At 36.8% G+C, this 15852-nt stretch overlaps 1 protein-coding gene across 3 annotated transcripts in view; it reads left to right on the forward strand.

The window, feature by feature from the left end:
- The window catches only part of LOC136711731 (protein TANC1), a 118363-nt gene that overhangs the window by 4480 nt on the left and 98031 nt on the right, over nt 1-15852 (forward strand). For all 3 annotated transcript variants that reach the window (XM_066688176.1, XM_066688178.1, XM_066688177.1), the window contains exon 2: nt 14091-14180. In XM_066688176.1, the coding sequence (XP_066544273.1) occupies nt 14091-14180 (90 nt within the window). The remainder of the gene's footprint in view (nt 1-14090; nt 14181-15852) is intronic.

The following is a 15852-nucleotide window of genomic DNA, read 5'->3' on the forward strand; positions in this document are numbered from 1 at the left end:
AGAGTTGCCTTTAATTCAGCAGATGAGCAATACAGACAAGGTCCGGGGAAACTAATACAATTTACTATTTAATATAAGTGCTGAGAATTATCCTGCCATTATATTTGAAATAATGTGTTTGCGAAGGTGAATGTGAATGCTTAAGGTTCAGAGGTTAGTAATACTCAAAGGTTAGGCCTCACGCTTTGAGAAGAAACATTGTGGTTTGTTGCTGGCCTTAATGGGAACTATGGAGTAGGTAGGCATATTCAATTCTTGGGAAACTGGATAGCTACAGATGAATATAATGTGGTTTTAAATACACTGAAACTTTTTAATCTGAGTACAATGTACTGATACACTTTATCAAGGTCCAAATAAGAGACATTTGAAGCAACTTTTGGGAATGGCACTCCACTTAATGCAAAAAAAAAACATGACACGTGGAGTCTCTGAATGGTCAAGATGAGTTCAGCTGAGGGAGAGTATTTAACTATTATTACATAAGGTGCTTTAACAGACTTCAGCTGAAATTCCCTATTGTGGATCCATATCACAGACATAATTACTTTGTCATGACACTTTCCAGTCCCTCACGTCTCACCATTTAAGTTCTGTAAGGACTAACGATTACTTTAAAACATGTTCAAACTCTTTTACATGCTTTGGTGAGTTTTGGCAAGGAGGAACATAAAATACATTTTTCCTTAAATCATTTCCTCTGTTATTTAAATTAAAAACTAGACTATATTTTCCATATACTACATCCTGGAAAAAGGTTTGCAAAAGGGCTTTGCCAGAAGAACCCCCGTGTTGTGAACTCACAGGGGTCTTTTAACCACTTACAGCCATATTTCAGAGTAACTTCAGTATTTTAAAATTGTTGGCTTAACTGAGACCCAGCTATATTTCAGAATTGTAGTATTAAAAGTGTTTTATTACATGACTGCAGTAGTAAAGACTTATTTTGCAAAGATTTGCAGGCTGCAAATTGTTGCTTTTCTGTACAGAAATCACAGAAATCTGGGAATTTAATGGTGCTAAAATGTATTGATTGTAGTTGAGGGCACTTCATGAGATAATATAGACCAGTGGCTATGAGTCACACGAGGTTCCCAGTAGACATGGAATCAAATATTGCAGACTTTCATTTTTAGGTTTCGGGTTGTATGGCAGCCAGAAATGATTTGCTTGAAAGAAACCAATTTGATCAAGCACAGTGTATTATCATGGGACCATGTCTATAACTCTATTTTGGATTTGGTCTTGTCAGCCCTCTTGGGGCCATGAATTGAAATAAAGACAATATTAGGATGGGGACTTTGACAAGAATGATGGGAAGAGAGAGAGTGGTTTCAAGAGGAAAAAATACTTACTTGTGTAAAAACACATTGATTTAAAAGTTGAAAGAAGGAATTTGTTTCCACTGATGAACTTACAAGAATCTAAGAAAATTGAATAAGCCCAAGTGCTTAAAATTTATAATTTTGAGATTTGATTTAGTAAAAACTAGAAGGAATTTAGCCTGGCTTATGATGAATCTGGTAGGTGCAGTAGATACGTTTTTCTTGTGCCTCATATGAGTTATGTATTGCCTTAGGTGAATAGTCTTACTGCTGGAAGGAATGCCACTATAACCTTCCCCCAGGCGAAGGTTGTTTTAAATAAATAAATACAATCTCTGCTTTTGGCATTCTAAACTGACTTACAGGCCAGTTTTAAAAGGTTATTTTAGTAAGATAAATGGTAGTAAAAGAAAATCTACAATAGGAATTTGTTAATGCTTTGAATTCTTTCATATTACAAAAACAATCTACACAATAAATATAACTGCTGTAAAAAAGAAACCTTTCCCCCCTCCCCTTGACCTAGAAAATATACAGGAAACAAGACTTTATTTCTACTTTTTATTATTGAATTCCTGACAGATAGGGCACATTATTACTGCATTACGAAAGATACATCTTTTTTTTTTTTCCAGTATTTAGCTGATACTTCCCCTGCTATTTGAAACCTTTTTCTGCGCAATGCTATAATAATGGCATAACCTCTGATGGGGTTAAAAAACAAAAGAGAATATATAAGGTTTCTATGCACTGCAATACCATCTTTGCCAATACATGAGTTATAGGCGCCCAGTTCTGCACTTTGAATCTTTTAGTGCAGGAAAGTACATTAAGAAATTAATAAGGTCACCCTGCAGGCAGGTTATAGACAAAAGGTATCAAATAGAACTTATTACTGCATATGAATACAATTAAAAGGGTCTGATTTACTGCTATTACTTGGCCTGGGGCTGAAAACAATAACAACTGAGAATAGTATAATTAAAACATACCCCTCTGAGTGCCAGAGCTGTGATCCTGGACTGGTGGGTAAAGATCGCTGTTGTTATCTTTTCCTGTCATGTAGGCATGACTTACAGATAAAATACACAGTGGCATGAGAATCAGATCTCACATCTGCTAATGTTTTTACAACGGCTCACCTCAATTCTCTTTCCAGATTGTGGCCTGTGCTTTTGGCCAGTTACTTTCTATTAAATACCAATTCTGTTAAACACCCTTAAAGAACCTTTTACCATGTCAGTTTTATTCACTTGTGATGCAAAGGTATGTACTCACCTCTTTGGGCATCAAAGAAGATTGACAAGTCTTATGATTTGAACACATTTTTGCTAAGGTGGTGTTTTTTGTCAGTAATGTCTATGGAATAATTTGGAGATGGTTCTTGAATCACCAAACAGGGGAAGGCATTTTATACTTTCATTTTTGCTTTTTTGGGGGGCTATGGTTATGTATTTGTCTTGCTATACAAAGACTAAATCTTCTGATAAATGTAATTAGACTTTTTCATTAGTTTTGTTTTTAAATGCATTTTATTTCTGTTGTGATCAATTAAGTTTTCTCTGAGGCAGACCTGTACATCTGTCTTGTGTTTACATGGAGAGCAACCTTTTCAGACTGCTCTGGTGATGTGTAGCCTTGCATCAGATCTGTCTTGTCAGTGTTTTTATTTTAATTTTCTCTTCTGCTGTGAACATTTTCACAGTAAAAGATACAAAGCGGGTACTCTACAACGCATATGTCATGACTGACATTTGTGGTTTAATGTTCGATAATCTCAATTAATACACACATCTCTTTATTGGAAAAATAAAATCAATTGACGTCCCATTATACCTGCAGATGTTGGCAGCTTTCCATACTTGATGTGTCAAACAAAAATCAATGAGTTATATACTTTATCTCCCTACTGTTTTTACAGATTGATTTAGCAATCTTTTTGAAATGTTGAATCTGAAGTCCTATTTGTTTGCATTAACTGTCGTACAACAGTAGTCTACATTGTCAGCAGTCTAGTATATTATTGTATTCATATAGTTCAAGTATTGATTTTTTAATAACACTGAACATGTTGAAACACTGTACCGAATTTCTTGCTTCTTTTCTTCTGAAATGAACACAAAGAATCACTCAATACATGTGACAAGTAGAGATGTCAGGTCACTGTATATTTCACTAAGCTTGTGATTTTCTTCTTATGATGTGCTTGTTTTCCCCATTGTGATGAAATTGACTGTTTAAAACTAAAATAATGTAATTCTTTGTCTTGTTTATAAGTTAGGTCAGTAAAAGTGCCCATTTCTGTCCCGTTTCCTTGACAACCACAAAAGGTTTAATGTGTTTCATGAAAAGAAATGGCTTTTAACTTGAGCAGAGTAAATATGGGTTTTGCCTGGAGGAAAAAGAAAGCTGAATGCTGCTCTTTTCCATTGTATATCATCTCAGAACTCATGAAGCAGGGCAACTTTTTAGGAGAGCTTAATTTGACTGGTATTTGCTGGAAGCAATTTTGTAAAGAGTTCCAGTACCGTCGCTTAAAGCTTTTCTGTTGAGACAACCTTTTAAATGGCCCTATTAATATACCCAGTTCAACCTGTATACTGCACTGTCTGTTGATTTTTGTCTGTTCATTCATTCCCAAATAATTATTTCAGATTTTTTTTTTTTAAGTCTTCCCTAAACCTGTCCTGTTTGTTTTTCACATTTAACTCTCTTGGTTGGTATAATGAGAACCCTTTATAACTCTGCAGTAGATTTATCCTTTAGTAATCTTTGACATTTGAATGGTATTGAAAAAAACGTTTTTTTTCCCCTTGTGTTTCAAGTATAATTGTATTTACTGTTTATTGATAGCTGGAATAATAGAATGTTCCTGTGTGATGGCAGTATTAATGGAGTTTAAACCAAAAATAATGTCTATTGCTGATGGACAAAGCCCTGTGTTTTGGAGGGCACTGTAACTCCATTTTCATGAAGCAAACCTCAAAGACTTTGTTTCTGGGCAGTCAAAGGGGTAGTTTCCTGTTTCTCTGCTGAGGAGGCTCCTCATACTGAGCCTCTTTTTCATACATTACCTCACTCTGAAGAGGCCTCCATGCCTACAGCTCCTCTCCTTTGTCCTTGGCGTGGTTTTCAACTGTCAATCTTTGTCTTCTGATTCACTGTGTCAGCAGACAAGGTTTTCTAAGAGTAGCACTGCAGTTATTTTGATATTTAAATGTAATTTATACATTTCATAGGAACTGGTTGTTTAATATATTTAGGACAGTTTTGCAAACTATTGTAGTTGGTAATACAGTAACACCATAGGTTATGTCAGATTTTATTTTTAATGTTCTGAAGCTGATTCTAAAGTAAAGTGAATGGCTGAAAGTTAAAGGTTAAAATATAGCCTACAGCATGGTTTAAACTGCCTCCATATGGTACAGTATATCAAGCTTACCTTAAAGTTAAAAATGTGCCATTAGAAAGCTGACCTTCAGTATATAATCATTAACAACAGTCACACAGTTGTCATATCTGTCATTCTCATTCCCCAGGCAAAGTTAAGCCAATAATGAAAAAGTAAAGCAATTTCTCTTTTTCTTGATTTTGTGTTGCTGGTAATCTGTCATACTCCAGACAGTAATTACATCAGAGGACCCAGATTCACTTTACTGCATCCAGTTCTAAATCTGCTGTAACGTTTCTCTTGCCTGGTGATATTTGTTGGTTCATTTTATTTTGCCAGTATCTGTACTTTTAATGTGGTCTGACAAACGGTGGCCCCCCTTTGGTGGTTTCTGTGACTCTTGTGTTCCAGGAGAAGCAGCACGATGTGGGAATGCTCTGCAATGCCCCTAGCAGTTCTGCGCAAACCTGAAGATTGAGTGCCTTCTTTTCTACTCAGTGTTTGTCTACAAAGCTCTGGTTGCCTTGGTGGGGCTTTCAGCTGATATACAGAGGCCGTTTTAGGGGGACCTGCTCAAAGAAGATAACGCCAAAAATATGGGAATGATGTAGCCTAAGTGAGTTACTTTCTTATCAGACAGCTTGTAAGATAACACCTGCTGCAGAAAGCCAAGTAAAGATGACATTGTTTTCTTCTGAAGTCCAGTGTAAATATACTTTTTTAAAATATATGATTTCTTGAAGTTCACATTTGCTAGCACTTTGTTCTTATATGAGCCACACAATGATTTAATTAGCTCTAATGGATCAGATGTTGGGGGGTTTTCGGAGAAAATATCATATTTCATGCATCTTTAATTAAAGAAAAGGCGACTGTCTGTGCCCGGTTAAGCAGTTGTGATAGATTTGTGATAAAATAAACAAAACAAAAAAACTATTAAACAAACAAAAACCTTGGCTTTGTTAATATTTCCAAAATCCCAAACTTGTACATTTGTTAAAGAAGAAAACAAAATTGGAGACTGCTCTATATGATGAAGAACCAACATTATAGTAAATGCTTAAAACTGATGGAGGTTAAAATACTTTTCAAGTATTTTTAAAAATGCCAAAAGAATTTGCCTCTGGTTTTTGGAGTTATAATACAATTCCATCTGTCGTCCATAGATTTGTTGTGTGTTAGTGTGTCTGATTTTGGGAGCCTTTATTATTGATTCGGTCTTTTGCTCTGTGTCACTCTGTTTATTCAGCACATACATGAACCCTGCTCCCACAGAGCTGCGTATTGCCTCTGATCATCTGTAGAAGTCATTATCTCTGTCCGCTTTCTATCAGAACCCAATACAAAACAGACCAAAGCCAAATTTAACATCTTGTCTAAGACTGTGGTAGAATGATAAAGAGTTGAACTCTTTTCAAAGCTAAAGAACATACTGAAAGGTAAAGATTAGCTTCAGAGGGCACACTTCCTGTAGTGAGTTTGACAAGCAGTTTGTTCTGTTAAAAAGATACATCATGTAGATTTTTTTTAAACCTTTAAGAGTGGCCTTAAAGCTTCATTATGGCATCTTCAATCTCTGCTGTCTTTTCAGCGCTTTTCAGTGGGCACACCTGGCTCCCTGCAGTGCAAGCATACCAGGAAGGAATGTGTGGGATGTGATAATTGCTTACATGTGCTTCATATTTTACCGTCAAAGTGAGGTTTGTTTAATACGGTGCCAGGGCCTTTAGTGGGTCGGCTGGAATAAATAAATCATCAAAAAGCCAGTCTCCTGGGGAAAGGTCTTATTGTTGTGCAGGTTCTGCCAAATCAGGAATGTGTTGAATTTCATTACCTGGTTGTGAATAAATAATCTCCTAGGACCTGTGGTTGTGTCTGACTTGTTTTAAAGTAATTCTGAACCCAACAGGACTTGGGGTATTGATCCCAAAGGGAAATGAATGGAAACTGTATATATTTTTGATCAGGTTCAGGGTGCAGAGAAATGTTTCATATTTTGCAAGCAGCATTTAAATTTTTCATGAACTACCCAGGTAAACATTGGAGAAGCTACACAAACTGTTCACAGCTGTGCAAGAAAAATCATAAAAATCGAAAGTTTAGCTGAATACAGATTGTACACATCCTTCTGTTGTGTTTCTACCTCTGGTTCATTTTTTATTAGTTGTCACTGCTGTTTAACAATTTGTTTCAGCCTGTATGATTGTACCTTGTAATAAACGAGGGAATTACTATTTGACTAAATTGGTTTGTTCATCTGATGAAGATTGAACCTTGAAAACTTGACACTCCCACAGTCCTACTGCATCTATTTTATCTCCGAACATCCTTTATAACTTGTATACATGTGGAAAATTACCTTACAGCATATGGTGCATTTGTACACATGTCAGTGAAATGGCAACTGATGAGAAAAATACAAGATGCAGGGAATTTTTCTTTGGTCAAAGTCTTAAAAGTTGAGGATGTGGTCTCTTCAAAGGGAAACACTTTGTGACAGCCGTATGCTTGTGTGAAAAGCTCATGGCCACCTTGAAGTGAATGTTGTGATGATTATGCTGTTACGAGGAAGACAGCTAATTATTGCCAGAAAAGTAGCAGCAAAGGCAGAGAAACGGAAACAATTGAGGAGATGGAATTGAAAGATTAAGTACAGGACTTTAATGGATTGGGAAGGAAACAGGGGTGTCAGGGACAGGGTATTTTCTTGCACATTGCCTGGGCTCATATTTGACCTGCCCAGCTTAGTATGTAAGGGCAATGTAACCTTATGACAATGTGTACATTCTTCTATCCTGGTACCCACTATCCCAAGACATGAAGATCAAACAGACATCTGTGTTTTACAGATTAATCACCATTGCCATAATGTCCTGGAAAAATGCCTAATTATGTATAACTTTGTTAAACCATGTACTTGAAAATACCATGTCTTAGCAATAAGTTATAGACACAGCAGATTGAAATACATATTGTTTATCTGTCTGACCACCAGAAAACGCTTAAATGGCTGATTTTAAGACTGTCTGCAGCAGCAATAGTAGTTTTTTTGTTTAAAAAACTGTCCCAGGTTTAGGATTGACTGAGAGAACCAAATTGGAAATCTAGTGCTGCTGTTCTATTTGTGATTACAGACTCTAGTTATTTGAAGCCTAAATATTTTTTTTTTTTTTAAATTGACTTCCAGTCTGTTTTCTATGACATCATGTAATTTGTCTGTAAATTTCAATTCCACGGTTTACCATTATGAGGAAACTAGACATTTGCTAGGCAATCAGGACAGACTTGTTGGAGTCACCATGTTTCAGTTCGGACATAAAGTATATGCTGTTTGGACATTCTTGGAAGATCATTGCTTTTTTGTCTGTATTTAAAACTAGCAAAGAAGCTTTTGTTTACAGTTTCTCAGAGAGGAATAAACCTAGGACCTAGCAGTTTCAAACCTTTCATCATTGGGAACTAACAGGAAGGCACAAACCTTTGAGACAATTTGTGGCACAGATTTTAGGATAGTTCTAATAAACTTCACAGGGAAACTGCATCAAATAAACACTCTATAGTGTTTTGCTGACAAAAATCAAAGCATTCTTAATGTTTGATCGCATCTCCTTCTTGAAAAGCTTAGTCTAATACCCTCTTCTGTGTGGTTAAACATGTTATGTTGCAGTTTTTAACACTTGCAGGCCCCGTTCTGAAGTTTTCAAATTCTAGCTGTAAGTACCTGTTCCTTCTATTATTAGTGTGTGTTGTTCTCTTATATTTCTTGTTGCTGTTTGGTATCCTTGGGAACCTAAATGAGAGTAAAGGCTGCAATATGCATCTTTTAAGTGCAGCAGATATTTTGCTAGATTATAATGAGTGAATTGTATTTAATTTTGAAGTTTCCCTTTAAAGTAATAATGCCTCATTATAAAAGAATATGATGCACTAAATATTTGAGCTTGTATTGCATTACCTTATTTAGAAAGAAAATTACATTACCGGAAGAAAGACTTCATAGAGAGAGAGAAGGGAAAAAAAAGTCTTTGAATAATGTGGGAAAAATACAATGGCTGAATGCCAGGACAGTCTTTGAGTGAAACTTCAGCAATGCACTCTAAGGTCTTGCAGCAAATTAAAGGGGGTTGGCAGATGCCTTATGGTGCATTTTTGCATCTGTCAATTGAATATAGGCCTAAATCTGTGTACATCATATTAGTGAACACAAAGTGACACATAGAAAGTAAGTAAAGACATTTTAATGCATTTCTAAACAACTCTGAAATAAATGTAGGCTATACTTGAATTATTTTATAAGTTATATTTATTTTGAGGTTTCAAAAAATTGCAAAGCTGTTTCATGTCAAGCGGTTGAGGTGGTGATGTTTTGCGTAATGAAGGAGGGAGTGCCTAGAACATGTGTTTGTTTGTTTAAAGAAGATGAGTATTCTTCCATTATTTCTTTTTAATTAAGCCCTTGTTTATTGTTACTGGAAGATTCGAGATCACACCCTCACCAAGGCCCTAAAAGGAACAAAATGAAGGACATAGAAATGTCAGTGCTGTGAAGCCAATAATATATCACCTATAATACTGGATGTGTAGGAATTCAATTAAAAGCTATCCAAAATATGTATTTTACTTATTTAATCCAATTGGCAAAAAACAATTAAAAAGCCTCGATACTAGATGAGGTCCAACATCCCACAGCTGTACTCTAGGTATCTGCTCAGATTCCTAGAAGGGAATGCCTTCCAAGCTCCTGTCATATGGCCTAACATTAACATGCTACAAAGCATCTCGGGAAGGCTCCCTGTATTCCTAACTAATTCTATTCAACCTCCATTCGTCACCAGTGTGATTAGCATTTTATTACTGTATGTGACGGCTATGCATTTTAATTCAGCGAGATGCTTCCCAGCATAGCAGACAGGCTCACCTGATAAACGTGGTGATGAAATGATGTGCAGGAACAGAGAGAGGTAGGCTGTATTGAACTGGCCTGGAGCCTGGCATGCCGCAATGGGAAGGATTGTTCAGTTACATAAATAAATGATCTTGTGTGTACAAAATGGAAATATTCATATCGTGATACAATACATAGATTTATTTTTTATATGTAACATCATGCAGGATTAATTGGATCCTTTGGGCCGAGGTATAATGTCAATTTTTACCTGCAGTGTAGCATTATGTACAAGACTCATACATTTTTTATCCCGGATACTGGATTGAGTGCATTAGGGCTTGTGTAATGTGCTCTATCAAGCAGATGAGCAATTTGATATTTCTGCAGATGAATGCTGTAGATGTTCTCTGAGGCTTCGTCTTGATCTCTGCAGGTGACTGGGGCAAACTGATGGCGCCATTGCTGTAGGTGACATCATGAAAGTCTGACTAAGTCCTGAGAGTTCCTCGGTTGTGATAAGAAGTGGAACTGACATTCCTCTATGCATATATCATGGAGAACTATTATCAAAAGAATGCCAGCCTTTAATCGGATGGGTTAGTCAATGGTTCACTCTGTTTGTCAGGCGGCACACAGCAGGTCTGGGATCAATCCCAGTCTTTCCCTTCCAGTTCAGTTTGTGATTCCTGTTTCAATTCAGTTCCAATTCCAGTAGAGTCTATTTTGTCAAGGACAAAAAGATTGGAATTGGAATTTGGAATGGGTCTGAAAAAGAGAATTGGAATTTAAAAAAGGTCAGTTGACCCCAGGCCTGGCACACAGTTTGACTTTCAGCTCTTCTTGTAAGCATAATGGGGTGGCTATGCCGTATGAATCACTTTTTATCTAATTCTCCTATGTGAAGAACTGTACAATGTAACTGATTTCAAGTACTGTATTCATATTTCTTGCTGTACTGAAGCTAAAATAGAAAATCAGGAACTTAAAAGCCTTTCTTCTCTTGCTCACATCTGGTATATCCAATGTGTCGCCCTGGATAAGGGTGTCTGTATAGAAATTATACAAAAAATTATAATAATGTGGTTTTCCATACAGGCATTATTGACACTGCCTTCTTATGCTAGTGATTCCTGTAAAGTGCCTAGAAAGTAAAATAGCAGATTACTGGTTTATTTTCTGTGGCAACAGCCGGACAGGCAAGGCCATATGTAACCGTTGATTCTGCTGAGTCGCTCAGTGTAACAGAATAGCTGCAGTATGTCACTTATCTTAAATGTTAAATGTTGGAATAAAGCACTGGCATCTCTTTTAATCCACTCTTTATTAAAATGCAACACAGCCTCCTTCCTGTCTTTTTAAAAGGGGGATTCAAATGTGCACAGGTTAACAATTGCGGTAATACTGTAATTATGCACAGAGCACAGCTGTGTGCCAGCACACCGGGACCAGTGTGGCTGAGCTTTTTTTTTTTTTCTTTCATCCCCTGTGTAAAAAGCAGCCAATATTGTTTCCCATGCTGTGGTATTTGTATCCAAACACAGGGGTTAAAAGGAGTTTGGTAGAACTGCCACTGTGCTACAATACCTTTTTATATCTTAGTGAGAGACACTGTCAGCTTGGTTGGCTAGATGTTTCAGTTTGAAACCAGTCAAATGTGGAGCAAAATAGTAATGTATGGTGCTTCCTTTTTCCCTCTCTCTGTCACTCTTTGATTTTCTTTATTCTCTTGTTTTCCAGATGGTTATTTATGTGAGCCCTGAATGCAACCCAGCATTGTTAGCATAGTTACTAAGGAAATATGTACTTCTGAGAATCTAGTTTTAAATAATACATTCACATACATTATACCTGTAGATTTAGTTCACCCACTTTGTGTTACATAACAAAATAACAAGCCAGAAAATCATAATTCAAATTGTTCCCAAATAGCAAAATAATAAGCTTTACTGTCAGTGTAATCACATTATCTTTCCTGTCAACTATAAAAGTGCCATAATCAATGATGATATAATGATGAACCTCCTTTACAACTATCAGCTAAGCTATCATATTCAAACCTGGTTATTGCCTCCATGGGACTGTAAATCGAAGGGCTGATGACCTCAGTTGGAAGTGTCAAAAACAGAGTATAAGGCTGGAGCTGCTTATTTGTACAAGTTGCTGTCAAACTGGGCCTGCTTGTCTCAACCTAGTCATCACAGCTGCCAGTTTGAAGTTTGTCATTTGTGCCTTTTGCCCATTTGGGCAGCTTTGATCAAACTTTGGCAGACCTTTGGCAGACCTAACCCAGCCCAGTCCGCAGGTGCAAAACGCTCCTGAAATTCTTTGGCTTCCTTAGCTATTTTAATATCCGGCTCAGGTTATCCCTGCCGTGTGTGGCACGCTGGCAGCATGGCACAGAGCCCACAAGAGATTACTCAGCTGTGGGAGAGAACTCCTTCTCACTGGATCCCCTCCACTAAAGGGCACAAGCAACCCTGCCGTTAAACTGTGCTTGCTTGTTCTTCAGCATGAGATTTGAGATGTTTGTATTGTACGTACTGCACCGGGAACTGCTGTTCAGTATGAGCTGTGCGATTGTTGTGCAAAATTTGATTTTTAATAAACTTTGTGTATGAGCTACCCAAAATATGCATACATTTTTTTTGTTATGCCTCCACAAATTGTACTACAGTGGCCCTGAAAAGATTCTTTAATAGACCTTGCTTTGTGTAAGAAGAGACACTGATCCTTTAATGTGCGCCTTTGTCCTTAGTACAGTACGCCCTTCAAAAGACGGTTAAATATCCCATTATGCTGGCCTTACAGATGGTTTCTGAACAGATAGTTAGGGATAAAAAAGAGCAGCCCCCACAGTGGACTTACTGTATCATCCGATTAGTTCTGAACATAGTTGGCAAACCTACTTTTTGACTTCAGTGTAGCCTCAAAAGGGTAATTGTCAATACCAAGGGGACTAATTTTTCATCTACTTCTTTCCATTACAGTGCCCTTGGCAGAGTGCTTTACAATGCTAATGTGTACGTTCACCATCACTGCCTTTTTTCTCAGGAAGCTTGATCTCTTTTGCTGGCATGTTAAACCTACAGTACATGAACAAATTTGAGAGAAACCTGAAAAATTTGCAGTGTTTATACCTTTGTATACGTACTTGCACTTTTATTTAAAAAGTTTTTTATGTTTTCATTCTTTTACCATTAAATTAGTTTGGTGTATTTGATAGCACTGGATAAGGCTGCCTGAAGTCATAGTTTTATTTTTAAATCTACAGCTCTTTCCTTTTTTTCCCCAAAGGCTTTTATAACAGATAACAGCCACAGTCTCCATATCAGGAACAGGTTTTAAATCTTACTAATCTGTGGGATTCAGTTGGCTCAGTGAGTTTTACTTGGGTATTGCTGTGCAGCCTTATTATTAATCTCCCATGGTCAACTGTTATTCTATTAAATCTTTAAAGGAGGCCTACGTTACATCATCAGGTCTGAAAGCGGGGCAGGATTGATGCAACTTGTCGAGCCTCTCATGGCTGATGGAAAAGAATGGGCTTTTCTTATTGAATTGTAGAGTGGGGCCGCCTGGTTCAGTGCTTTCCGAGCCCCCGTATTCACACCAACCCCCCTTGTACAATTGGCAGGCTTGTTTGACCGTGTCACTGCTATGTAACACCATACAGAAGAGAGGGTTGCCGATTTAATGAGAGACTAAACCTAATGCTTCGATCTGCTGATCCTGTCTTTTGTCACCGTATGAAAAACTGTCATATCCATTTCTTCTCTGTTCATCTCCTGTATCAATCATTTTCACCATGTGTATCCGCTGTTTTGGTTTTCAAAGCTTTAATCAGTGCCTCCTGAAGTCCCAGTACTTCACATTCCTATGAGGTCAGATTTGCCGTGCTTAAATATGCAAAGGGCCTGAGCATTTTACTTCCCTTGTGACCATTCTTTGGTTTTAGAATGAAATCCTCTTCAAAGGCCTCAATGTGTCGAACACCAAAATAACAGTTTGAAGTGTTCTCGAAAATCTCTCTTTAAAAGACGTATAGGCTTACTTTTTATTTTCTCTGAATCTTTTTATAGAAACTTTTTGTTGCGATACGCTCTCACACACACTATGAGAAAATAAATTCGGCATCTAAATGTTATTGTAACTGACTGGTAAGCCCCAAGTTCAGCCACATAGCGTCAATTAGATGTGGAATGCAGAGAATCCTACAGATTGTTTTCGCTTCTATCAAGATAGTGAGACCTTGTTCTTTCTGTTTAAATATTAGAACATTCTTTCCTCACTAACCCTTCACTGCCCCTAGCACTGGAAACTAATCAGGGTAAAATAAGGCCAGGTGTAATGTTTGGAGAAGTGTTTATTAAACACAAAATCTGATGCCACATGTCAAACGGTTTATGTGTGTGTGTGTGTGTGTGTGTGTGTGTGTGTGTTTGTGTGTTTCAACTTCACTGAGCAAAGTTCTGTTTCCTTTACACAGGGGGAGAGCAGGCGTTCAACAATCACAAAATGTTCAAGGCAGTTCTGAAGAAGAACAGGGAAAGTGGAAAGGGTAGCAAAAAGGAGACGGGTATGTACAAGATGTGATCAACTGTGTGCATAAAATAGACATGTAGTCCTATACTTTCCAGTTAAAATTAAGCAGTGGCCCAGTATATCTTGTAATGTAAATAAGTCTACATTTGGTTTACTTAAAGAATCAAACACAATAGAATGTATTATTCTGGGGGATTTAGACATAAACATCTCATTTAACTAATTAAAGCAATCTCAAAAATATTGATGTCTAAATAATTATTTTTACCTACTACTATTCCCATTGATTTGCAGATTGATTATTTTATCTCTAGTTTTGTTTGATCCACATGATTTAATAAATGATAAAAACTGATTATGGTAATACCTCCTGTTAAGTTCTTAGGAAACTTGAAGGCTGGGATTTTATTGATTTTTTATATGCAGTTTATAATCCTTTTAGGTTATTAATTATGCGTGATGCCTTCTTGATTCATTTATTGGTTGCTCTGCTAAGAAAATTGGTTGTAATATTTCAATTTAGCCTGATAACCTTAAGAGTATCACTTTCACAATTGTTTCATTTCTGGCTCTAGCCCATATAAAATGTATTTGTAGGCTTGTAGGCGAGTAGTAGTAGTAAATGATGATAACGTTAAATAAAATGGGTGTTTACAGAACAGAGGATAAGCATAGGGATGGAAAATGGCACAGCCTATGGTTTTTACAAAGTTTTATACCGCAAAAGCTGTCAGAGAAGTGATTGTTGGAAAATAATGTATTAATATTATTATTATTATTGGTATTAGTATCAGCAGCAGTAGTAGTAGTAGTAAATAACAATGTACATTTTAAAGACATTTGCGAAAGTCATTCAGTTTGTTGCAGTTTAATATCAGCAGAAAATGCACATATACTCTGAGTAGAGGCAGAGTATATGAAGGTCTGTAAGTCCTTATTCTTTTGAAATGTTTAACAACCTATTTAACATATTTTTGTTTGTAAAGCTTAGTTTAATCATTTAACTTGCACATTCCTGCATTGTACTTACATGCACTTTGTTTTGCCTGTCTTCAAACATCATTGGACATGTTATATTTGCTCTTAGCTATTTCAAGCTGTGACTTGTTGTTTTAACAGTCGCTGTTCTGTTAATATCCATTAAAACAGTTGGTTACTTCACATCAGCCGCCTTTCATGTGCAGATACATGTATACCACCTTAATCATTTGATCTACTCTTGCATGTCCCTGACTGGCATATCTTTTAAAACTTACTCTTGTTAAATTAATTTGAACATTGTTTCTAAGTGTTACCCCCAACAGTGTTAGTTGTGTGGGTTATATGCAATTAAACACCTTCTTATACAGGTTCTTTATCGGCGTAACCTGGATGTCCAGTTAAAGTTAGGCACAATTTTAACATGCATCAGAATATGAATTTACTCAATACAAATTATTTGTGCTTTTATTAGTAACAATGTTTTAGAAAAATTCACACTTGTCAGCTGGGGATTACTTACACTAAAGAAAACATTTTGTATTGGTTGGACACAGCTTTTTTCCTGTTAAACCTGCTCGTCAGTGCACAGTTCTCTCCTCAAGGCAAGCTCCGGCACCTTCTGATAACCGTGGGAAGTTGTACAGAAAGAGTTGAAAACCACCACTGTTGTGCATAGTTTTTCAGTCATGGCCTCTTAATATGAAAAATAAGTCAATGTGACCTAC

The sequence above is a fragment of the Amia ocellicauda genome, chromosome 16 (genome assembly GCF_036373705.1).
Source record: "Amia ocellicauda isolate fAmiCal2 chromosome 16, fAmiCal2.hap1, whole genome shotgun sequence".
Lineage (NCBI taxonomy): Eukaryota > Metazoa > Chordata > Actinopteri > Amiiformes > Amiidae > Amia > Amia ocellicauda.